Source organism: Mobula birostris, chromosome 7 (genome assembly GCF_030028105.1).
Source record: "Mobula birostris isolate sMobBir1 chromosome 7, sMobBir1.hap1, whole genome shotgun sequence".
Lineage (NCBI taxonomy): Eukaryota > Metazoa > Chordata > Chondrichthyes > Myliobatiformes > Myliobatidae > Mobula > Mobula birostris.
This window is the reverse complement of record NC_092376.1, coordinates 5,055,269-5,080,151: the sequence shown is the minus strand read 5'-3', so window position 1 is coordinate 5,080,151 and position 24,883 is coordinate 5,055,269. Positions and strand designations below refer to the sequence as shown.

Sequence of the window (24,883 nt, the reverse complement as noted above, 5' to 3'; positions counted from 1 at the left end):
CTCTCCATGACCGACTGAATAAGCAGGGGAGCACCCTTTTAAACAGACTCATTCAGCTCTGCTGTCACAAGGGTCGTTACGGAAAATCTTTTCTACCAGATGCAATAAGCATATACAACAGTTCATCTCTGTGCAACAGGAGAACACACATCATAACACAATAGTCTCTGCTTTATTATTTTGTGCATTATTATTGCACATTGGTAGATTATTATTGGGTATATTATTATTCTGTACTTTATTATTAGTTATTATTACATTTATTATTATTGCTAAGTGTGTTTTTGAATGTTGCTGCTATAATGGAATTTCCCACTTGGGATCAGTAAGTTATTATTATTATAATGATTATTATATCAGGATTGCTGGGCACCACAGCTTGAAGGGCTGGAAAGGCCCATTCTGCACTGTTTTGCAATAAGTAAATAAATGTGGCTCCCAAGCAACTTCACAAACCACGTCATCTGTTTCAGTCAGTGCCCTGGGCAAACTCCCCTGACAGCTTTTTGACATATTGTTATGGAATTTGTTGCATCTATGTGAGACGGCAGGTAGACCCTCCCTCAGTACCACCCCTCCCACAGTGTGACCCTCCCTCAGTACCACCCCTCCCACAGTGTGACCCTCCCACAGTGTGACCCTCCTTCAGTACCACCCCTCCCACAGTGTGACCCTCCCTCAGTACCACCCCTCCAACAGTGTGACTCTCCCTCAATACCACCCCTCCCACAGTGTGACTCTCCCTCAGTACCACCCCTCCCGCAGTGTGACCCTCCCTCAGTACCTCCCTCCCACAGTGTGACCCTCCCTCAGTACCACCCCTCCCACAGTGTGACCCTCCTTCAGTACCTCCCTCCCACAGTGTGACCCTCCCTCAGTACCACCCCTCCCACAGTGTGCCCTCCTTCAGTACCTCCCTCCCACAGTGTGACCCTCCCTCAGTACCACCCCTCCCACAGTGTGCCCTCCTTCAGTACCTCCCTCCCACAGTGTGACCCTCCCCAGTACCACCCCTCCCACAGTGTGACCCTCACTCAGTACCACCCTTCCCGCAGTGTGACCCTCACTCAGTACCACCCTCCCACAGTGTGACCCTCCCTCAGTACCACCCTTTCCACAGTGTGACTCTCCCTCAGTACCACCCCTCCCACAGTGTGACCCTCCCTCAGTATCACCCCTCCCGCTGTGTGACCCTCACTCAGTACCACCCCCCCCACAGTGTGACCCTCCCTCAGTACCACCCGTCCCACATTGTGACCCTCCCTCAGTACTACCCCTCCTACATTGTGACCCTCCCTCAGTATCACCCCCCCACAGTGTGACCCTCCCTCAGTACCATCCCTCCCACAGTGTGACCCTCCCTCAGTACCACCCCTCCAACAGTGTGACTCTCCCTCAATACCACCCCTCCCACAGTGTGACTCTCCCTCAGTACCACCCCTCCCGCAGTGTGACCCTCCCTCAGTACCTCCCTCCCACAGTGTGACCCTCCCTCAGTACCACCCCTCCCACAGTGTGACCCTCCTTCAGTACCTCCCTCCCACAGTGTGACCCTCCCTCAGTACCACCCCTCCCACAGTGTGACCCTCAGTCAGTACCACCCCTCCCGCAGTGTGACCCTCCCTCAGTATCACCCCTCCCACAGTGTGACCCTCATTCAGTACCACCCCCCCCACAGTGTGACCCTCACTCAGTACCACCCTCCCACAGTGTGACCCTCCCTCAGTATCACCCCTCCCGCTGTGTGACCCTCATTCAGTACCACCCCCCCCACAGTGTGACCCTCCCTCAGTACCACCCGTCCCACATTGTGACCCTCCCTCAGTATCACCCCCCCACAGTGTGACCCTCCCTCAGTACCACCCCTCCCACAGTGTGCCCTCCTTCAGTACCTCCCTCCCACAGTGTGACCCTCCCCAGTACCACCCCTCCCACAGTGTGACCCTCACTCAGTACCACCCGTCCCGCAGTGTGACCCTCACTCAGTACCACCCTCCCACAGTGTGACCCTCCCTCAGTATCACCCCTCCCGCTGTGTGACCCTCACTCAGTACCACCCCCCCCCACAGTGTGACCCTCCCTCAGTACCACCCGTCCCACATTGTGACCCTCCCTCAGTATCACCCCCCCACAGTGTGACCCTCCCTCAGTACCATCCCTCCCACAGTGTGACCCTCCCTCAGTACCACCCCTCCAACAGTGTGACTCTCCCTCAATACCACCCCTCCCACACTGTGACCCTCCCTCCCTCAGTACTGCAATTCCCACAGAAAGTCCTGCTGACCCAGAGTGGACTGACATGTGCTCCGTGCTATACAGTGAAGGTGCCCTGACGTGTGGAATTATTAAATCCTGCTGTGCTTTCTTTTGCAGTACTGGTGAGCAGGGAAGATGAGTTCAGCAACCGGTTGAACACACGGGCCAGTTTCCGTGGCTGTACAGCCCTGCACTACGCTGTGCTGGCTGACGACTACCAAAGCACCCAGCTGCTGCTTGAGGCCGGTAAGAGCTGATCCTCAAATCATAAATCTCATGTCCAGTCAAACTCAAGTTTATCATCATATGGCATCCAAATGCTTCTCTAAAACGTAGGGGCCACAGTAGTGTAGCAGTTGGCACAATACTTTATAGCGCCAGCGATCGGGTCAATTCCCGCTGCTGTTCACCCCATTCATGAAAATGATTCCGAAGGGTCTCAGCCCGAAACGTCGACTGTACCTCTTCCTAGAGTTGCTGCCTGGCCTGCTGCGTTCACCAGCAACTTTGATGTGTGTTCCAGAATTGAAAGGCTGTTTGATCCGTGGTGTTTAATGGCTCTGGGCCAATATTCACTGAAAGTCAGAAGAATGACCTCATTGAAACCTATCAAATATTGAAAGGCCTCGATGGAGGGGTTGCAGAGAAAATGTTTCCTGTGGTGGGGGAGTCTAAGACCAGAAGAGACAGCCTCAGAATAAAGGGGCGTCTTTAGCCAGACAGTGGTGAAACTGTGGAATTCATGTCCTCAGACGGCTGTGGAGGCCAAGTCATTGGGTATATTTATGATGAAGATTGATAGAGATTCTTGAGAAGTCAGGGCGTGAAAGGTTATAGGGAGAAGTCAGAAGAATTGAGTTGAGAGGGATAATGAATCAGCCATGATGAAATGGTGGAGCAGACTCGATGGGCCAAATGACCTAATTCTGCTCCTATGTCTTATGGTCTTACTAGCTTTAGCTTTATTTGACACATGGGTGTGTAGTGGATGGGTAGGAAGGCTGTCATGTCTTGCAGAGGGATCTGGACCAGCTGGAAAAATGGGCTCAAAAGTGGCAGGTGGAATTTAATGTAGGCAAGTGCGAGATGGTGAACTTCGGTAGGGCCAACCAGGGTAGGTCTGTGAATGGTGGGGCACTGAGGAGTGCAGTAGAACAAAGGGATCTGGGAATACAGGTGCATAATAATTGAAAATGGCTTCACAGGTAGATAGGGTCATAAAGAAGCTTTCAGCACATTGGCCTTCATAAATCAAAGTATTGAGTGTAAGAGATGGGATGTTATGTTGAAGTTGTAAAAGGCTTTGGTGAGGCCTAGTTTGGATTAGAGTGTGCAGTTTTGGTTACCTACCTATAGGAAAGATATAAACAAGGTTTAAAGAGTGCAAAGGAAATTTACAAGGATGTTGCCGGGTCTGGAAGACCTGAGTTAGATGGAAATATTGAATAAGGTACGATTCTATCCTTTGGAATGTAGAAGATTGAAGGGAGATTTGATAGAGATTTACAGAATTATAAGGGGTATAGATAGGGTGAATGCAGGCAGATTTTTCCACAAAGGTTAGGTGAAGCTAGAAACTAGAGGTCATAGGTTAAAGGTGAAAGGTGAAAAGTGAAAAGTTTAAGGAGAACGTTGGGGGAAACTTCTTCACTCAGAGGGTGGTGAGAGTGTGGAACGAGCTGCCAGCTGTTTCTGTGCGGTACTTTTCTATAACATGCACATGGTAACATTGAAGCATATAGTGAAATGCATTATTTGCATCAACAACCAGCACAGACCAAGGATGTGCTGGGGGCAGTACGCAAGTGTCGGCACACTTCCAGTGTTAACATATGCACTTGTACCTAATCATTCCTTCTCATTCTTCCCAGAAAACATTATCACTTTAGATATACCACTTTAAATGTTTTCTGTGCATTACACCAATGATAGAGGTCTGTAAATTGGTTTACGATTGTCACACGTACCGAGGTACAGTGAAAAGCATTGTTTTGCATGCTGTTCATGCAGATCTCTTATCACATAAGTGCATTAAAAACAAGAACCGAATTCAGAATAAATCAGCCTGCAATGTCGACTGCTTATTCCTATCCATAGATGCTGCCTGACCTGTTGAGTTCCTCCAGCATTTCGGGTATGTTACAGAACAAAGTGTTAAATTGAGAGAGGAAAGTACAGTGCAAGCTCATCAGGTGGTAGATTGTGAGGTCAAGAACTACAGTATCTTATTTATATATATTTTTGCATTTAGGTATTCAGCTCAGGGTATTTGTTGATTGTTTAATAGTCTGATAACAGTAGGTAGGAACTGTCCCTGAGTCTAGTGGTGTGTGCTTTCAGGCTTTTGTATCTCCTGCCTGATGGGGAGGGGTGATGTGGTTGAAGGTTAAAAGAGAATGTCCGGGGTATGTAAGGTCCATGCTTATGCTGGCTGCTTTACCGAGGTAGAGAGAAGTGTAGACAGAGTCCATGGAGGGGAGACTAGTTTCAGTGATGTACTGAGCTGTGTCCATAACTCTCTGCAGTTTCTAGTGGTCACGGGCAGAGCAGATGCCGTACCAGGCTATGATACATCTGGGTAAGATGCTTTCTGTGGTGCATCAGTAAAAATTTCTGAGGGTCAGAGTGGATATGCTGAATTCCTTTGGCACCCTGAGGAAGTAGAGGTACCGGTGTGCCTTCAGGTCATGGCATCAGTCCTTTTTTCCAACAAACACGAGGAAATCTGCAGATGCTAGAAATTCAAGCAGCACACACAAAATGCTGGTGGAACGCAGCAGGCCAGGCTGCATCTCTAGGAAGAGGTACAGTCGACGTTTTGGGCCAAGACCCTTCGTCAGGACTTACTGAAAAAAGAGATAGTAAGAGATTTGAAAGTGGGAGGGGGAGGGGGAGATCTGAAATGATCGGAGAAGACAGGAGGGGAGGGGTGGATCTAAGAGCTGGAAAGTTGATTGGCAAAAGGGATACAGAGCTGGAGAAGGGAGAGGATTGTGGGACAGGAGGCCTAGGGAGAAAGAAAGGGGGAGGGGAGCCCAGAGGAAGATGGAGAGCAGGCAAGGAGTTACTGTGAGAGGGACAGAGAGAGAAAAAAGAGAGACAGAAAAAAAAGGATGGGTAAATAGATAGATAGATAGATAGATAAATAAATAAATAAATAAATAAATAAATAAGGGATGGGGTAAGAAGGGGAGGAGGGGCAATAATGGAAGTTAGAGAAATCAATGTCCATGCCATCAGGTTGGAGGCTACCCAGACGGAATATAAGGCGTTGGATGCCATCAGGTTGGAGGCTCACCTCACTAGTCATAGTCATACTTATTGATCCCAGGGGAAATTGGTTTTCATTACAGTTGCACCATAAATAATAAATAGTAATAGAACCATAAATAGTTAAATAGTAATATGTAAATTATGCCAGTAAATTATGAAATAAGTCCAGGGCCAGCCTATTAGCTCAGGGTGTCTGACCCTCCAAAGGAGGAGTTGTAAAGTTTGATGGTCACAGGCAGGAATGACTTCCTATGACACTCGGTGTTGCATCTCGGTGGAATGAGTCTCTGGCTGAATGTACTCCTGTACCCAACCAGTACATTATGTAGTGGGTGGGAGACATTGACCAAGATGGCATGCAACTTGGACAGCATCCTCTTTTCAGACACCACCATCAGAGAGTCCAGTTCCATCCCCACAACATCACTGGCCTTACGAATGAGTTTGATTCTGTTGGTGTCTACTACCCTCAGCCTGCTGCCCCAGCACACAACAGCAAATAGAGATAGGGATCCCGAGGGATAGGGATCCCCTTGTCCTCACCTACCACCCCACCAGCCTCCGGGTCCAACATATAATTCTCTGTAACTTCCAATGGAGAATTATATGTTGGAATTCTCCAATGGGACCCCACCACCAAGCACATCTTTCTCTCCCCCCCATTTCTGCTTTCCACGAGGATTGCTCCCTACGTGCCTCTCTTGTCCATTCGTTCCCCCCCCCCCCCCATCCCTTCCCACCGATCTCCCTCCCGGCACTTATCCTTGTAAGCGGACAAGTGCTACACATGCCCTTATACTTCCTCCGTCACCACCATTCAGGACCCCAGACAGTCCTTCCAGGTGAGGCGACACTTCACCTGTGAGTCGGCTGGTGTGATATACTGCGTCCGGTGCTCCCAGTGCGGCCTTCTGTATATTGGTGAGACCCGACGCAGACTGGGAGACCGTTTCGCTGAACACCTACGCTCTGTCCACCAGAGAAAGTAGGATCTCCCAGTGGCCACACATTTTAATTCCACGTCCCATTCCCATTGTGATATGTCAATCCACGGCCTCCTCTACTGTCAAGATGAAGCCACACTCAGGTTGGAGGAACAACACCTTATATTCCGTCTAGGTAGCCTCCAATCTGATGGCATGAACATTGATTTCTCTAACTTCCATTAATGCCCCTCCTCCCCCTCGTACCCCATCCGTTATTTATTTATTTGTTTATTTATCTATCTATCTATCTATTTATTTATTTATTATTTTTTCCCTTATTTTCTCTCTCTTTTTTCTCTCTCTGTCCTTCTCACAGTAACTCCTTGCCTGCTCTCCATCTTCCTCTGGTGCTCCCCTCCCCCTTTCTTTCTCCCTAGGCCTCCTGTCCCACGATCCTCTCCCTTCTCCAGCTCTGTATCCCTTTTGCCAATCACCTGTCCAGCTCTTAGCTCCTTCCCTCCCCCTCCTGTCTTCTCCTATCATTTCGGATCTCCCCCTCCCCCTCCAACTTTCAAATCTCTTACTATCTCTTCTTTCAGTTAGTCCTGATGAAGGGTCTCGGCCTGAAACGTCGATTGTGCCTCTTCCTAAAGATGCTGCCTGGCCTGCTGCGTTCCACCAGCATTTTGTGTGTGGTCCTTTTTTCCCTCGTGGTTATATTTCCAAGTCTTATATCATCTGTAAACTTTACACTTGATCTTAGCCAAAAGGCCAAGAAGCGATATCTGCAAACTTTGAAATTATCCTTCTTGTGCCAAAGTGGAAGTCATTGATGTAGTGGTTGTCATGTGGACCTCTGGGAGGCATCACCACCGAGAGGATCACTGGGGTCTTCCTCACCCTTATTTGTGACGTTTACTGAGAGCACTGGGAGACTGAATCGTTGTCGAGGATCCCTACCTCCCACCCCACAAACTCTTTGACCCACTACCATCAGGAAGGAGGTATAGGAGCATCAGAACTAGGACTCCAGACTGGGTAATAACTTCTTCCTTCAGGCTGTGAGACTAATGAGCACCCTGCCATCATTGAGGTCTCGTCACTAGGACAGTGAGCTGTTTACTGTTTACCTGTGTTTTGCACTACATGCATTTAAAATTATATTTTATTAATTTATTTGTGGTAATATTTTGCTTTACATTCTTCTTCTTAAGCCCACCACTCCTACTGGGGCACAGGCCACTGAAAACAGCTCCCCAGTCCTGGGCCAGTCTTTCCAATTGGCCCCAGCTATAGCCTTATCTTATGTCGTCCTGGCGAATATCCTTCCTCTGCTGGAGGAGAGGTGTTTGGGGCTTCTGCTGGCATTCCTGTAGCTCTGGGTTTTTCAGGATAGGTCTGCTGGCCCCGTGCACAATCCTCCTCCTTTCACAGCTGGTATGTTCTTTCATTTCATCGTATTTATATGCAGTTAGTTGACATTAAGCTTGAACTTTTCAACAAGCTAAATATCAGCTGCTGTCCATTCTCAGCTAATTTTGCATCCACACAGTCACCATCTTTTTAAATCCTTAGACCTCAGTTTTTCTAACAGATCTATTAAGCAGTACTTTGTTCAATTTCAGATAGGCAACAGCAACCATTCTTCCCTTAGCAACTTCAACTGCTGATTTGTCAAAGAACTCAATCAAGCTAGTCAAACGTGATTTGCCTTTAACAAATTAAAGCAGGTTTTCAGTCATTAGCCTGTGTATTATTCTAAGCGCCAGTTAATTCTGTGCAGGTCTTTGTGTTTCCCAATACCTGCATTAGCCTGATCCATCTTTCATTGTACAGTGGTCATAGAGCCATAGAAGAGTGCAACACAGAAACAGGCCCTTCGGCCCATCTTGTCCATGCCAAAATAGTAATCTGCCTAGTCCCATTGACCTGCACTGGGACCAGAGCCCTCCGTGCTCCTCCCATCTGTGTACCTATCCAAATTTCTCTTGAACGTTGAAACCAAACCGCGTATCTACCACTTCCACTGGCAGCTAATTCCATACTCTCACCACCCTATGAGTGGAGAAATGATGTTTTCAATCATCTGGCATAGAACACAGGACTGCAGCAGAGTACAGACCTTTCGGCCCACAATGTTGTGCAGACATTTTAACCTACTCCAAGATCAATCTAACCTTCCCTCCCAAGTAGCCCTCCATTTTCTATCATCCACGTGTGTATCTAAGAGTCTCTTAAATGTCCCTAATGTATCTGCTTCTACCACCATCTCTGGCATTTTAAGGTGATTGGAGGAAAGTGTAGGGGGGATGTCTGAGGTAAGTTTTTTTTACACAGAGTCGTGGATATGTGGGAAGTGCTACCAGGGGTAGTCCAAGTGTCCCTGTATTACCAATCCTTCCATTAATTCATGGTTCCACAGCACATCGTACACAATCAGCAAAGCTTGACTTTCTGAGAAGGCTGAAGAGAGCTGGGCTATGCACATCTTTCCTCACCTGCTGCATAAAGGGCATCCTAACAGGTTGCATCACTGTATGGTGCAGAAACTGCTCTGCAGCGGACAGGAAGGCTCTACAAAGGGTAATCAGAACTATCCAACACATCACCGGCACCAGCCTACCCACCGTCAAGGACATACCTACAGAAAGGTGCCAGAAAAGGGCCAGTAACATCATGAAGGATCCCACCCTGCTCACGGACTGTTTGTCCCACTCCCATCAGGGAGGAAGCTATGTAGCATCCACACCAGACCAACAGATTGAAAAAACAATTACTTTCCCCAAGCAGTAAGGCCCACTAACTCACCCGCAATCACCACTACTTTTCCTGTCAGTCACTTTATGTACAGACACTTATGGACATACAATCAATCTATGTATATAAGCTATCTTACATATTTATATTTATTGTGGTTTTATTATTCTTGTGTTCTTTATCTTATTGTGCTTTTTTTTTCTGGTGCATCGGATCTGAAGTAACAATTAGTTCATTCTCTTGGGTACGTTCAGAACCTTGAATCTTGAATCTCAGTTCAATGCAGATCAACTGACCAGCTGCTGGAAGAACTCAGCAGGTCAATTAGCATGATGGAATGGTGAAGCATAGCCTCAATGGGCTGAAGGGCCCAAAGCTGCTCCTGTGCCTTATGGTCTGAGGCCTCTTAAATATTGTATCTGCATCTGCCTGTAGCACCACCGCAAGCAGCACGTCACGTCCAGGTTACCATTCCTGCGTGTGTATGTTTGAGATCTTATGTGCGCACCTCTTTAGTCTAGAAAACAAAGCAGCACCTCTACTTCCTAAGGAGTGTGAGGCCAGCGAACTATGTCCTTTTTATTATTAATGTGCTCTTTATCTTATTTTTTTCTAATTTGTGGCATTGAATCCAGAGTAACAATTATTTTGTTCTCCTTTACACTTGTGTACTGGGAAGGACATTAAACAATCTTGAACCTTGATAATCTTGAATCAGTTGGGGTAAATGGAGACAGTTCTGTAACATTCCAGACACCCACCACAATTGTCTGCCCCACAATTCATGACCGTGACTATTTGACTAAGCACTTCAATAATTGATAGACCCATTGACTCACAACCCAATCGATCAGACCATCGCAACAAGCGATAAAATATTACACTTTAATAATGAAAAACATTATTTTTCCCTCTCACTTCCTCTGAACTCTGCCCTCCTTCACCAGGCTACTTTATAAAGATCTGACTGGCTATTGAACTCCACTCCCTCACCCACCTCTCTTTGTGGCAAGCAGGCAGCTGGTCAGGTCTTGATGTCTGCCGCTGTCAAACCACCCCCTTCTTTGGGTTCCTGGTGACGGCTCAACCTTTAGGACCTAAAGCCTTTGAGCAATTAGTCGCCACCCACAGGCCAGTCTTTATCTGCAGGTCAGCAGCTGGGTGACACTGCCGCACGTTTAGAGCCCTCGCCGTATAATATTTGATTAATAACCTCCACCACCGCCCACCCCTGTGGCTCCACTTTCCAAACTCCTGTGTGAGCCGGATACGGAGAAGCTCCTTGCTCAGATCGATTGGATCATCTTTGGGGAAATCTATCCGTCACTGGTGTGAAATCGGCGCAGTAAATGATGGAGCTGACTTTCTAAGGTGCAAAGTTCACTGACTTGGGCTGTTTTTTCTCTCTCTCTCGGCTGCTCTATTGGAATTGGAAGTTTACGGGGGAGTGCGAGTGGGGCAGGATGAGTAATTCAAAAATCAATAGATGTCATAATAGTGGAAAAACACAATAAGTGGAACGGAGTCTTTTTTCTAAATCATTTAACTCTTGCGAGTCAAGACAGCATGGCTTCAGTAGCTTCTCAAGATGCTGGAGGAACTCAGCAGGTCAGGCAGCATCTATGGAGGAGAATAAACAGTTGACGTATTATGTCGAGACCCTTCATTAGGATTGGAAAGGAAGGGGGAAGATGCCAAAATAAGAAGGTGGGGGTGGGTGAGGGGAAGCGGGGGAAAAGTATAAGCTAGCTGGTGAAGGTGAGACCAGGTGAGGCCATTGTACAGCTTCCACCTATCCCGTCCCAACTTCTTACTTCAGCACCCCCTCCCTCCACTCACTTAGCTTCCCCCTCACCTGGTCTCAAGATGCTAGAGGAACTTAGTAGGTCAGGCAGCATCTCGGGCCCAAAAGTCAACTGTTTATTCCTCTCCATAGATGCTACTTGACCTGCTGAGTTCCTCCATTTTGAGTGTGTTGCATCTGCAGAATCTCATGTGTTTAGTAGCTGCGCATATGGGTGGAACAGGGGGGACTTTTCCAGCCCATCTATTATTTGGTTACGTTATGGCTGATCTACATCCCATCTCTGTTTAAGAACATAGGACAGTACAGTACCGTTCCTTCAGCCCACAATGTTGTGCCGACCTTCTAACCTACTCGAACACTTCCCTCCTACTTAGTCCTCTGTTTTTCCATCATCTTGTTTTTGTCTTCCTTAAACGTTCTTAATGTATGTGCCTGTACCAGCACCCCTGGCAGGGTGTTCCATGCACCCACTACGTACCCTCCCTTGTGTTGTATCCTTGCTCTAACAAGAATTCTGTTTATTTTGGAACTGAAAATACCTCTTCTGCTGGGCCCCTCGGTTGTGCCTTTGTTACCTGCAAGATCCCATTTCCAATGCTATCTCCCTCCCTCATTAACACGAGCTCTTCCAAAACTCTGCTGTTTGTGCCCTCACCCATCACTCAGTGCTTGCTGACCCACCCTAGTTCCTGGTCCAACAGTTGTAAAATTCACATTGTTGTTGTAGAAAAGTTACAGAACACTACAGCACAGAAACAGCCCTTTGGCCTATCTACTCCATGCTGAACTATTAATCTGGCTAGTCCCATTGACCTGTACCCAGACCATAGCCTTCCATAACCCTCCCATCATGTAGAGTCAAGGAACAGCACATCTACCACTTCCACTGGCAGTTCGTTCTACACTCTCACCATCCTCCGTGAAGACGTTCCCCCTCATGTTCCGCTTAAACATTTCACCTTTCATCCTTGGCCCGTGACTTCTAGTTCTAGTGTCACCCAACCTCAGTGGAAAGAGTGGAGTATTTTCAGATCTCCCTGTCTCTGAGAAGCCTGCAGGTCACCAACTCTGCTTTCTTCCAGCATCGGAGATTGTACCTACCATTGCCTCAACTTTGCATACCTTAAACCTTTAAAGTTCATTACAGTCTTAAAACCTACCTCTTTAACCAGTTCTTGAACAAAATGGCCAAGCTCAAATGACTTTGATCACTTTGTAGTACAATGGATTTTCTTCTGGTATTATTTCTTAGTACACTATGTATAATTTATGTTCTACTTGTGAATGCTGCTTGCCTGATGCCCCGTGTCTGTGATGTTGTTGCTGCAAGTAAGTCTTTCATTACATGCATGTGTTTGTGCGTATGACAGTAATCTCAGCTGGGGTGGTGTGGTAGCATAACAGATAGCACATCACTTTAAAGCCCTGGTGATCACCATTCGGGATGCAATTCCCACCGTGCTCTGTAAGGGGTTTGTTTGTTCTGCCCATGACTCTGTGGGGTTCCTCTGGGTGCCCTGCTTTTCTCAACCAGAGACTGGTTGCTCTATCTTTGAGTTATCTTTTGAGCTTTGACACTCCCACATTCAAAGATGTACAGGTTAGGGTTGGAAAGTTGTGGGCAAGTTATGCTGGTGCCAGAAGCCAGGCTCTTCTCCCACGTTCCAAAGACATATAGTTACTGTTAGTGAGTTGTGGGCACATGATGTTGGCACCAGAAACATGGCGACTGTTGTCAAGTTGCCCCCACCACAATTCTCGATCTGTGTTGGTTGTCTATTTTTTGATGTGCATGTGACAAATAAAGCTAATCTTTACAATCTTTACCCTTGGCTACCAATATCAGCAGTCTTAATGATAAAGCCTTTTGGTTCTGCCTGTCACTGCTTGGTTCAATCACTGCTCATTACTAGCACTGGTTGCTCTATCTTTGAGTTACCTTTTGAGCTTTGACACTCCCACATTCAAAGATGTACAGGTTAGGGTTAGAAAGTTGCGGGCAAGTTATGCTGGCGCCAGAAGCGTGGCCCCCAGCACGTAACAAAAAATGTGAAACAATCAACACATTTCACTGTATGTTCCAATGTACGTGTGACAACTAAAGATAATCTTTCATCTTTAGGAATTTAATTACTTATCTGATTTGTCCTTGATGACTCAGTATCAAATAATGTCAGATTGGGGTTCAGGTGAACTTACAGCGTGATATTTATCCCTCCACTAGTGTCAAGAAGAAATGATGTGGGAGCTTGCTGTGTTGAGCATGCTGTTATCTCCTAATGTTCCCTGTGCTTTGCAAAGTACCTCATCTGCTTTTAAGAGTTTTAGACTTTCCTGAGCTTGTGACAGATTCTTTGTATGCTTCTGTGCAACTTTTAAGGCCATAAGACATAGGAGCAGAATGAGGTCATTCTGCCCAGAGTCTGCTCCACTATTCCATCATGGCTGATTTACTATCCCTCTCAATCCCATCCTTCTGCCTTCTCCCTGTAACCTTTGACACCCTGACTAATCAAGAACCTGTCAACCTCTCTTTTAAATGTACTCAATGACTTTGCCTCCACAGCCTTGCCTGTGGTAATGAATTCCACAGATTCACCACCCTCTGGCTAAAGAAATCCCTCCTCATTTCTGTTCTAAAGGGATGTCCCTGTATTCTGAGGCTGTGCCCTCTGGTCCTAGGTTCCCTCTTGATAGGAAACATCCTCTCCACATCTAGTCTATCTAGGTCTTTCACATTCGATATGTTTCAATGAGATTCCCGCTCGTTCTCTTATACTCAAACAAGTACAGGCCCATGGCCATCAAACTCTCCTCGTCTGTTAACCTTTTCATGCCCAGGATCATTCACGGGAACCTCTCATGGATCCTGTCCAATGCCAGCACATACCTTTCTTAGATAAGAAGCCCAAAACTACTCACAATACAAATGTGGTTTGACCAATGCCTCTGCATTACATCCTTACTTTTATATTCTAATCCCCTTAAAATGAATGCTAACATTGCATTTGCCTTCCTTATTAACGACTCAACCTGCAAGTTAACCTTTAGGGAATCCTGCACAAGGGCTCCCAAACCTATTTGCACCTCTGATTTCTGAATTTGCACCCCATTTCCAAAATAGTCTACACCTTTATTCCTTTTTCCAAAATGCATTAACATCTTAATTTACTTTTAACTAATAGGGACGGTGGAGATTCAGATGAATTTTGTTAGCACAGCTTTAGCACTAATGCAAAAAGGAGGGAAATTTGTTTACATCCTAGCCTTTCTGATGTAAATATGACCATCTGTTTTCGTGTGCATTCCTTGCAAGCACAGAAGTGCAGAAAGAAAGGCAGGTAGTCACATACATGTAAGGAGAGGTTAAGTTTAAAAGTCACACTGATAACTTCAGTTTGGTAAACCACAATCCTTTGTAAGGGTTTATAAGCAGTCTTTAAACTTTGCCCTTTAACCTTTGGTGAATGACGCTCCATTCCACTCAATAGAGACACGTGGGTCTACACAGTTGCGTCCAGCTGTTTCTGCCTCTTTCTCCTTGACAGGTCAACAATGCTTCCCTGTTCTCTTAAAGCACATTATTTTTTAAATGGTTACACTTTAGCTTTCCAAAAGAGAGAAGGAAAAATTGGAGTGTGTGGGGGGTTCCAGAAAGTGACATGAAATCCTGGGAGTACAAATCTCGCAAAACCGCTCATGGTCTCAACATATCCTCCACTGTCAAGAGATCAAACTAACCCTTCCACTTTCTGAGGAGGCTGAGGAGAACTGGACTATGCACATCTATACTCATGTCCTTCTACAGATGCACATTTGAGAACAGACTGCATCACTGTGTGGTGTGCAAACTGCAACGGCTGTTAAAACTGCCCAATACATCACTGGCATCAGTCAACCCACCATCGAGGACACATATACAGAAAGGTGCTCGAAAAAGGCCAATGATGTCATGAAGTATCTCCCCAAACCCGTTACTTTCCCCAAGCAGTAAGGCTGATCAGCTCTTCCACTCACTAACCCACCCCTCCATACTCCCAACCACCAGTACTTTATCATTATCTGTCAGTCACCGATGTACAGACACTCCTGTGCCTAGTGTCACTTTATGTAACTATATAACCATATATAACAATTAAAGCACAGAAACAGGCCATCTCGGCCCTTCTAGTCCATGCCGAACCCTTACCCTATCCTAGTCCCACCGACCTGCACTCAGCCCATAACCCTCCATTCCTTTCCTGTCCATATATCTATCCAATTTAACTTTAAATAACAACATCAAACCTGCCTCAACCACTTCTGCTGGAAGCTCATTCCACACAGCTACCACTCTCTGAGTAAAGAAGTTTCCCCTCATGTTACCCCTAAACTTTTGTCCTCTAACTCTCAACCCATGTCCTCTTGTTTGAATCTTCCCCACTCTCAATAAAAAAAGTCTAACCACGTCAACTCTTATCAATCCCCCCTCATAATTTTAAACACCTCTATCAAGTCCCCCCTCAACCTTCTATGCTCCAAAGAATAAAGACCTAACTTGTTCAACCTTTCTCTGTAACTTAGGAGATGAAACCCAGGCAACATTTTAGTAAACCTCCTCTGTACTCTCTCAATTTTATTGACATCTTTCCTATAATTTAGTGACCAGAACTGTACACAATACTCCAGATGTATGTATGTATGTATGTATGGTGGCTATTCTGTTAGGTACACCAGCTTGCTAATTCAAATATCTAATCAGCCAATCATATGGCAGCAACTCAGTGCATGAAAGCATGCAGACATGGTCAAGAGTTTCATTTGTTGTTCGGACCAGACATCAGTTCTGTGGACGAAAATGCCTTGTTAATGAGAGAAGTCAGAGGAGAATGGGCAGACTGGTTCAAACTGGCAAGAAGGCGAAGGTAACTCAAATAGCCACGTGTTACAGCAGTGTTGTGCAGAAGAGCATCTCTGAACGCACAAAATGTTGAATTTTGAAGTAGATGAGCTGCAGCAACAGAGGACCACAAGCATACACTCAGTGGCCACTTTATTAGGTACAGTAAGTGCATAATATAGTGGCCACTGGGTGTAAAGTAATCTAAAGTATCTATATTTATTCTGTTTTTTTATGTTCATTGTGCTTCTTTTATGCTGCATTGGTTCCAGAGTCACAATCATTTTTTTCTCCTTTGCACTTGTATACTGACGAATGACAATAAACAATCTTCAATCTGGGGGAGGGGGGAGTGTCTACAAGAGGGGTTGCAGGGGCTGGTGGAGACTGCAAATGGCCACAAAGTATCTGACAGCTCGCAGCTTCCAGCAAGCACCGCAGACAAATGTTGACACTTCCCTCGCCTGGAGCAGAGGGAGGACCTGACACCCAGGGCACGTGGAAGACACAAGAGGTCTCGACCGGGTCAAGTGAGACAGAGAGCAGAACACAGCAGGATGGCTCGGGGAAAAGGCATCTGAAGAACATTTATTAACTGCACACTTGTTTAACAGGCTCTGGGAAATCAGGCAAGCAAGTGAAACACGGGAGCTGGGAACGAGTCACAGTTTAATGGAGTGCCCTGAGGACATAACAGTCTGGGGAGATGCATTGCATTGGTAACTGGACACGACCAGAGGACAGGTGTGAAGAGCAGGGTCTGTTTTGTGTCACTGATCCGGCAGTATAGTGCAGAGAGAGCAGTTGTTGCTCATGGGGGAGAAAGCTCTCTCATTTCGTACCTTCCCTTTCTCACTCAGCCTCTTCCAGTCCCGCTGAGATGCATTATCGAGTGCCATGTGTTTGCAAGGGATTCGGGGTGATAGGGCAGTAGGACACATCAGCACGGTAACTTAATGCTGTTTAGCACCAACAATTGAGATTCAATTTCCACCATTGCCTTTAAAGAGTTTGCATGTTCTCCCTGTGACCGCGTGGGTTTCTTCAGGTGCTCCAGTTTCCTCCCACATTTAATGCAGGTAAATGTGAGGTTTTGCACTTTAGGAGAATAAACCAGGGTAAGGCTTGTACAGTGAGCAGTAGGGCACTGAGGAGTCAGGTAGAACCAAGGGATCTGGGAACACAGGGCCATAATTCCTTGAGAGCGGTGTCACAGGTAGATAGGGTTGTAAAGAAAGTTTTTGAACAGACAAATGGAAAGTTGACCTTCATTGCTAGAGGGATTGAATTTAAGAGCAGGGAGGTTATGCTGCAACTATACAGGGTACTGGTGAGGCTGCACCTGGAGCACTGTGTGCAGTTCTGGTCTCCTTACTTGAGGAAGGATATGCTGGCTTTGGAGGCAGTGCAGAGGAGGTTCACCAAGTTGATTCCAGAGATGAGAGGGTTAGACCATGAGGAGAGATTGAGTCACCTATGACTGTATTTGCTGGAATTCAAAAGAATGAGAAGAGATCTTATAGAAACATACAAAATTATGAAAGGGATAGATACTATGGAGGCAGGAAAGTTGTTTCCACTAGTAGGTGAGACTAGATCTAGGGAACATAGCCTCAAGATTCGGGGAGTAGATTTAGGACAGAGATGACTGCTTTTCCCAGAGAGTGGTGAATCTGTGGAATTCTCTGCCCATTGAGGCAGTGGAGGCTACCTCAGTAAGACAAGGTTGGATAGATTTTTGCATACTAGGGGAATTAAAGGTTATGGGGAAAAGACAGGTAGGTGAAGATGAGTCCATGGCCAGTTCAGCCATGATCTTATTGAATGGTGGAGTGGGCTCGATGGGCCAGATGGCCGACTCCTGCTCCTATTTCTTATGTTCTTTTGGCACATTGGCCTTTTTAAATCAATGTTTTGAGTACAGGAGTTGGAATATAACGTTGAAATTGTCTAAGACATTGGTGAGGCCAAATTTGAAGTATTGTTGTGTAAACTAATCTTTAAAACCATGCTAGACCTCTCCCCTCTATCCCCTTGCCCATATAAAATAACCACTCTAACGATTAAAGATTAGCTTTATTTGTCACATAACAATAAAAACATACAGTGAAGTACGTCATTTGCGCCAAATCAGATCAGTGAGGATTGTGCTTGGTGCAGCCCACAAGTGTCGCCACGCTTCTGGTGCCAACATAGCATGCCCACAACTCTCTAATGCTAACTGTGGTATCAGCCCAGTATGCACCACTTCTTGTTCTGACAGATACAGATTTGACTTCTTACTTGAGAGACGAGAATGTTCAAGCCAGTCCAATCCCAGCCTAGTCTCATTGTTAGTCCTTGAAGTTGAGAAGAACTGGATTCCATCACAATCAAAACAGAACACGCTGGGAGAAATCTCAGCAGTTCAAGCAGCGGCTGTGGAGAGGGAGACAGTTAACTTTCCATCTCAGGACCCTAGCCTCGTACACCAAGTCACTTAAAAGGATGTTGCAATCTCACTGAAGCCCCATAAAACTGCTTCCTTGCTTTTATACCCTACACCTCTTGTAAGAAAATACAACCTTCCTTTAGCTTTCCCCACCATCTTTAGTCTTTATAAATCAGAGTATTGACTACTCTCGTGTTTCATTTGCTTGCCTGATTTCCCAGAGCCTGTTAAACAAGTGTACAGTGGGAATGTTATGTTCAAAATCTATAAAATGTTGGTGAGGCCAAATTTGGAGCATTGTGTGCAGTTCTGGTCATCAAATTAAGTCAAATCAGATTAAATCAGTTTAATTATCATTCATTCAACCCATACAGTGATACAGTCAAGCAAGACAACATTTCTATGGGGCCCAGGTGCATAACCTACATTCAAAATAGCAAGAGAGAGAAAAAACACACTTATAGTCAAGTCCCTGAGCAACATACAAGTTGATGTTACAGCTCGCAGCAACCTAGCCTGTCATTCCACTGGTCGAATACTAGAGGGCTGCATTGACAGGAGAGGCCAGCTCCCAAACAGGCATGGATGCTTTCACCGCCTCCAACGTTTCTGCACCTGCACTGCAGCAGGCTAGCCCACAGCTTGAGGCCTAGTCTTAACTACAACCAAGGCCAGACGGCTGCCTCATTGCCTGACTTTCCACCAAATGAGGGAAACAGGCCTGCAGCATCTTACAATATCAGTGTCCAACAGGGTCTTGCGATTGCAAGAGAAATGTCCAAGGCAGTCACTCACTGTTACACTACACTATGCTTTCATGCACCAACTCCAAAGCCTTCAAGTTGCCGGCAGTAGCACGGTCTGCACCCAGGTCAGCTCCTCTGAACCCTTTCTGGTCTGACCACTTTTCCCAGCCGACTGCCGGCTTCCCCCTCTCCAACCTGAGCACCAGCGCCAGTTCTTCCTTCTCCGACTTATCTGCCGGCACCCCCACCAGCTGCTGCAAACAGCGAGCAGATCATGGATGCAGTAGACCCGCTGTGCCCGTTGTTCTTGGAGTCCAGTATAGTCTTGCGATCATAAAAAAACACTTTTTAAAAAGAAAAGTGCATCTTTGGTTGGCCCCTGAGAGGCCGCTGCGTTTGAATGTGCCGCCATCTACCATACCTGGAGTACTGTGTGCAGTTTTGGTCTCCAAATTTGAGGAAGGACATTCTTGCTATTGAGGGAGTGCAGCGTAGGTTCACAAGGTTAATTCCCGGGATGGCGGGACTGTCATATGTCGAAAGTCTGGGCTTGTATACTCTGGAATTTAGAAGGCTGAGAGGGGATCTTATTGAAACATATAAGATTATTAAGGGATTGGACATGCTGGAGGCAGGAAGCATGTTCCCGCTGATGGGTGAGTCCAGAACCAGAGGCCACAGTTTAAGAATTAGGGGTAGGCCATTTAGAACGGAGTTGAGGAAAAACTTTTTCACCCAGAGAGTGGTGGATGTATGGAATGCTCTGCCCCAGAAGGCTGTGGAGGCCAAGTCTCTGGATGCTTTCAAGAAAGAGCTGGATAGAGCTCTTAAAGACAGCGGAATCAAAGGTTATGGGGATAAGGCAGGAACTGGAAACTGATTGTGGATGATCAGCCATGATCACAGTGAATGGCAGTGCTGGCTCGAAGGGCCAAATGGCTGACTCCTGCACCTATTGTCTATTGTCTATAGGAAAGATGTAAATAAGATTGACTGAATTCAGAGAAAATTTACAAGGATGTTGCCAGGACTTGAGGATGTGAGTTATAGGGTAAGAATGAATGGGTTAGGATTTTATTCCCTGGAAGGGTATAGGAGAGTAGGGGATATTTGATGGAGGTATACACAATTATGAGGGATGTAAATAGGGTAAATGCAAGCAGGCTTTTTTCTAGAACCAGAGGTCACGGGTGAAGGGTGAAAGGTGAAATAGTTAAGAGGAACCTGAGGGGAATCTTCTTTGCTCAGAGGATGGTGCAAGTGTGTGTTGAGTTGCCAGTGAAAGTAGTGGATATGCGTATGATTGTAATTTTTAAGAGACATTTGCATAGGTTCATGGATTTGGCGGGGGGTATGGTCTGGGTGTAGGTCGATGGGACTAGGCAGTATAACAGATCAGCATGGACTAGATGGGCTGAAGGGCCTGTTTCTGTGCTGTAGTGCTGTATGACTCTTAAGTGTGATAGTTACATGGATGGAGAGGTGTGGAGGGCTATGGTCCAGGTACAGGTCGATGGGACTAGGCAGTATAACAGATCAGCATGGTCTAGATGGGCTGAAGGGCCTGTTTCTGTGCTGTAGTGCTCTATGACTCTTAAGTGTGATAGTTACATGGATGGAGAGGTGTGGAGGGCTATGGTCCAGGTACAAGTCAATGGGACTAGGCAGTATAACAGATCAGCATGGACTAGATTGATTCCCTCATGCCTTCATCATTCATTATGCATGTTCTGCCCTTTACTCGTCCTCCCAAAATACATCCAGATTGAATCCCATTTGCCACTGCTCTGCCCATTTTGCCAGCTGATGAATATCATCCTGTGGGCAACCTATCATCTGCAATACTGATGTTTATCTCATTGTAATCACATTCTGTACAGGAGAAGATGACCTGGCCCAGTGTTACCCTTTACATAGGATTGTGTCAGAGACAAACAGCCGAGCCAACAAAGATATCCTGCTTTATACTACTGTTGTTCTGCCATTCCTGTTACCAAATTGGACAGTCAATCGTACCATTCTTTGAAAAATGCTTCCAGAGACTATTACAGGAGCATCGCAGTTAGCACATCGCTTTACAGCACCATTGATCACCGATTGGTGTTCAATTCCCCCCTGCTGTCTGTGAGAAGTTTGTACGTTCTACCCGTGACCACATGGGTTTCCTGGGGTACTCTGGATTTCCCCCACATTCCAGGTTAGGGTCAGTAAGTTGTGGACATCTCTGTTGGTGCCAGAAGTGTGACGACGCTTGCGGGCTGCCCCGCAAAACACCCTCGGACTGCTTTGGTTGTTGATGCATATTTCCATGTACATGTGACAAGTAAAGCTAATAGAGTATAAAGTATTACAACACAGTACAGGCCTTTCAGCCCACCATGTTCTGCCAACATTAACCTTTCCTTGCTACATAGCCCTCCATTTTTCTATCATCCAAGTCATAGTCGTAGTCATACTTTATTGATCCCGGGGGAAACTGGTTTTCGTTACAGTTGCACCATAAATAATTAAATAGTAATAAAACCATAAATAGTTAAATAGTAATATGTAAATTATGCCAGGAAATAAGTCCAGGACCAGCCTATTGGCTCAGGGTGTCTGACCCTCCAAGGGAGGGGTTGTAAAGTTTGATGGCCACAGGCAGGAATGACTTCCTGTGACGCTCTGTGTTGCATCTTGGTGGAATGAGTCTCTGGCTGGATGTACTCCTGTGCCCACCCAGTACATTATGTAGTGGATGGGAGACATTGCCCAAGATGGCATGCAACTTGGACAGCATCCTCTTTTCAGACACCTCCGTCAGAGAGTCCAGTTCCATCCCCACAACATCACTTGCCTATCTAAGAGTATGTTAAATGTACCTAAAGTATCTGCCTCTACCACCACCCCTGACAGGGCATTCCACATACCCACCACTCTCAGTGTAAAGAACTTACCTCTGACATCCCTCCTATAGTTCCCGCCAATCGCTTTAAAATTATGCCCCCTCATATTAGCCATTTCCCTGTTAGGAAAAAGTCTCAAGCTGGTCCACTCTGTCTTTGCCTCTTATCACCTTCATAAAGTCACCTCTCATCCTCCTTCGTTCCAAAAGAAAGCCCCTAGCTTGCTCAGCCTGTCTTCATGAGGCATTCTGTAATCCAGGCAACATTCTGGTAAATCTGCTCTGTACTCCCTCTGAAGCCTCCATATCTTTCCTATAAAGAGGCAACCCCAGCTGAACACAGTATTGTAATCTTTAATCTTTATTCACCTTTTTCATGCCCTGCGTGATTTTATGCACCTCTGGTCAGAAGTCAATTTGATAAGTACTTGGAAAACTTTGCAGGGCTGTGTGGAAAGTGTACAGTTGTGGGACAGTGTAGAGCTTTCAAAGGATCAACACCAGACACTCCTCAGTAAATATTTCTGTAAAACTAGAACTAGTGAGCAGATGGGCGGTCTGGAGTATGTGAAAGTCTGTCTTGTTAAATGGCTTTGATTGTTGTCTCTCCATTTCCCATTAGCCGCAGTGGAATCAACTTACAGTGGGACATAACTCAGAACAGAGTGCTGCTCTCCTCAGCTGTGCAATTGAAGTTTTGTTTTGTAAACATTTTAAATGGCCATGCTCGGTACTCCTGGGCAGATGGAAGGTGCCTTTTCTCATTTGGCAGGCGTCTGGAAGGGTTTGAATTGGCCTCTGTGCTGCAAGGGGACCTTGATGGTGGCACTGCGCAGACCAACGGCTCATAAGCACCTACAGAGTCAGTGAATTCTATAGCACAGCAACAGGCGCTTCGGCTCAGCTCATTCATGCCAAGCACATTATCCCCATTAGCTGGTCCCACTTCCCCACATTTGACCCACATCCCTCCAAACCTGTCCTGTTCATAAGACACTGGGCTAGAATTAAGCCAATTGGCCCCTCGAGTCTGCTCCGCCATTGCATCAAGGCTGATTTGTATGTCTACATGTTGTATGTAGTTGTACCAGTTCGTTGCACCATCAGAAGATAGGTAATCCTGAAAGCACATATCAAAGGCTGAAAGACAGGTTTTATCCAGCTGTTGTAAGACTATTGAAGAGTTTCCTGATGCAATGAAACGGACACTTGACTTCACAATCTATCTTGCACCTTATTGTCTGCTTGCACTGCACTCTCTATCCTTATTGTCTGTTTGCACTGCACTTTCTGTGTTGCTTTATTCTGCACTGTTATCTGTTATTTTTGTTCGATCTCGACAAACTGTGTACTGATTTGATCTGTATGAACAGTATGCAAGACAAGCTTTCCACTGCATCTCAGTACGTGTGACAATAATAAGCCAAGAGCCATCCTCCTGTTTCACCATCCTGCAGCCGCTGCCTTTTTAAAGAAGCTGGCCAGGATGGAGTCAGTTGTTTCGTGGGAAATGCAGTCCCCATCTTGTGCACAGCAAGATCCCACAAGGGATGACATAATTTTAAGGGCCACAGAGTCATAGACTCGTACAACATAGAAAAAGGCCCTTCCACCCAGCCGGTCTATACTGACCAGGTTTCGCATCTAAGCCAGTGCCATTTGCCCACACTCTCTGTAAGATGAGCAACAAGGTAAATGTGTGATCGAACCGACTCACCAAAACTCCTCATACAGCACCATTGAAGCCCACCGTCCATACCGGCTACACAGGGCACCCATTCTGCGGTCCACAGACCCCTTGGTAGTGGTCCATGGCATCAAAAGGTTTGGAACCCCTGAGCTGGAAGAACAAGGGTAGCTGTGTGATGATCTGATCTGTATGGACAATATGCAAGGCAAAATTTTCACTGCGTCTCGGTATGTGTGACAGTAATAAACCAGTTCCAATTTCTTTGTGTGAAACGTTCTGAGGTGTTTAAATACTTCTGTGCTGCTTTAATGCTGATGTTAATCTAGGAGGGCTCCCTACTCATTCACTGATCAGTTGTTTAATATGAGCTTCTTAATCCTGACAGTTTTAATTGTACAGAAGTACATAGAACATTACAGCACAGAACATTCTGCCCATGATGTTGTGCCAACTTTTTAACCTACTCTAAGATCAGTGTAATGCTTCCCTCCTGCATAACCCTCCATTTTCCATCATCCATGAGCCTATCTAAGAGTTTCATAAATGTGCCTGAGGCAGGGGTTCCCACCCTGTAGTCCATGGACCCCTCGGATGATGGGGTGAGCCCATGGCATAAAAAAGGTTGGGAACCTCTGGTATGGCTAATACGAGGCGGCATAATTTTAAGGTAACACTCACAACACGCTGGAGGAACTCAGCAGGTCGGGCAGCATCCTTGGAAACGATCAGTCGATGTTTCGGGCCGGAAACCTTCGTCAGGACTGTAGAGGGAAGGGGCAAAGGCCCTATAAAGAAGGTGGGGGGAGAGTGGGAAGGAGAAGGCTGGTAGGGTCCAGGTGAAAAACCAGTAAGGGGAAAGATAAAGGGGTGGGGGAGGGGAAGCAGGGAGGTGATAGGCAGGAAAGGTGAAGAAGGAATAGGGGAAAACACAATGGGTAGTAGAAGGAGACGGAACCATGAGAGAGGTGGTAGGCAGCTGGAGGAGGGGGCAGAGTGACATAGGGATAGGGGAAGGGAGGGGGAGGGAATTACTGGAAGTTGGAGAATTCTATGTTCATACCAAGGGGCTGGAGACTACCTAGACGGTATATGAGGTGTTGCTGCTCCAACCTGAGCTTAGTGTCATCATGGCAATAGAGGAGGTGTTTTAAGGTGTTTGGAGGAACGTTTGGGGGGGTGGGGCGATGTCAGAGGTAATTTTTTTTACACAGAGAGTGATGGGTGCGTGGAATGA

The 24,883-nt window shown here is 46.2% G+C and overlaps 1 protein-coding gene across 1 annotated transcript in view; it reads left to right on the top strand.

Annotated features, from left to right (window-relative positions):
• clpb (ClpB family mitochondrial disaggregase) overlaps positions 1-24,883 on the top strand; it is a 191,334-nt gene that overhangs the window by 59,606 nt on the left and 106,845 nt on the right. Inside the window, exon 5 of the mRNA XM_072262522.1 lies at positions 2,374-2,502. Coding sequence (XP_072118623.1) covers positions 2,374-2,502 — 129 coding nt within the window. The remainder of the gene's footprint in view (positions 1-2,373; positions 2,503-24,883) is intronic.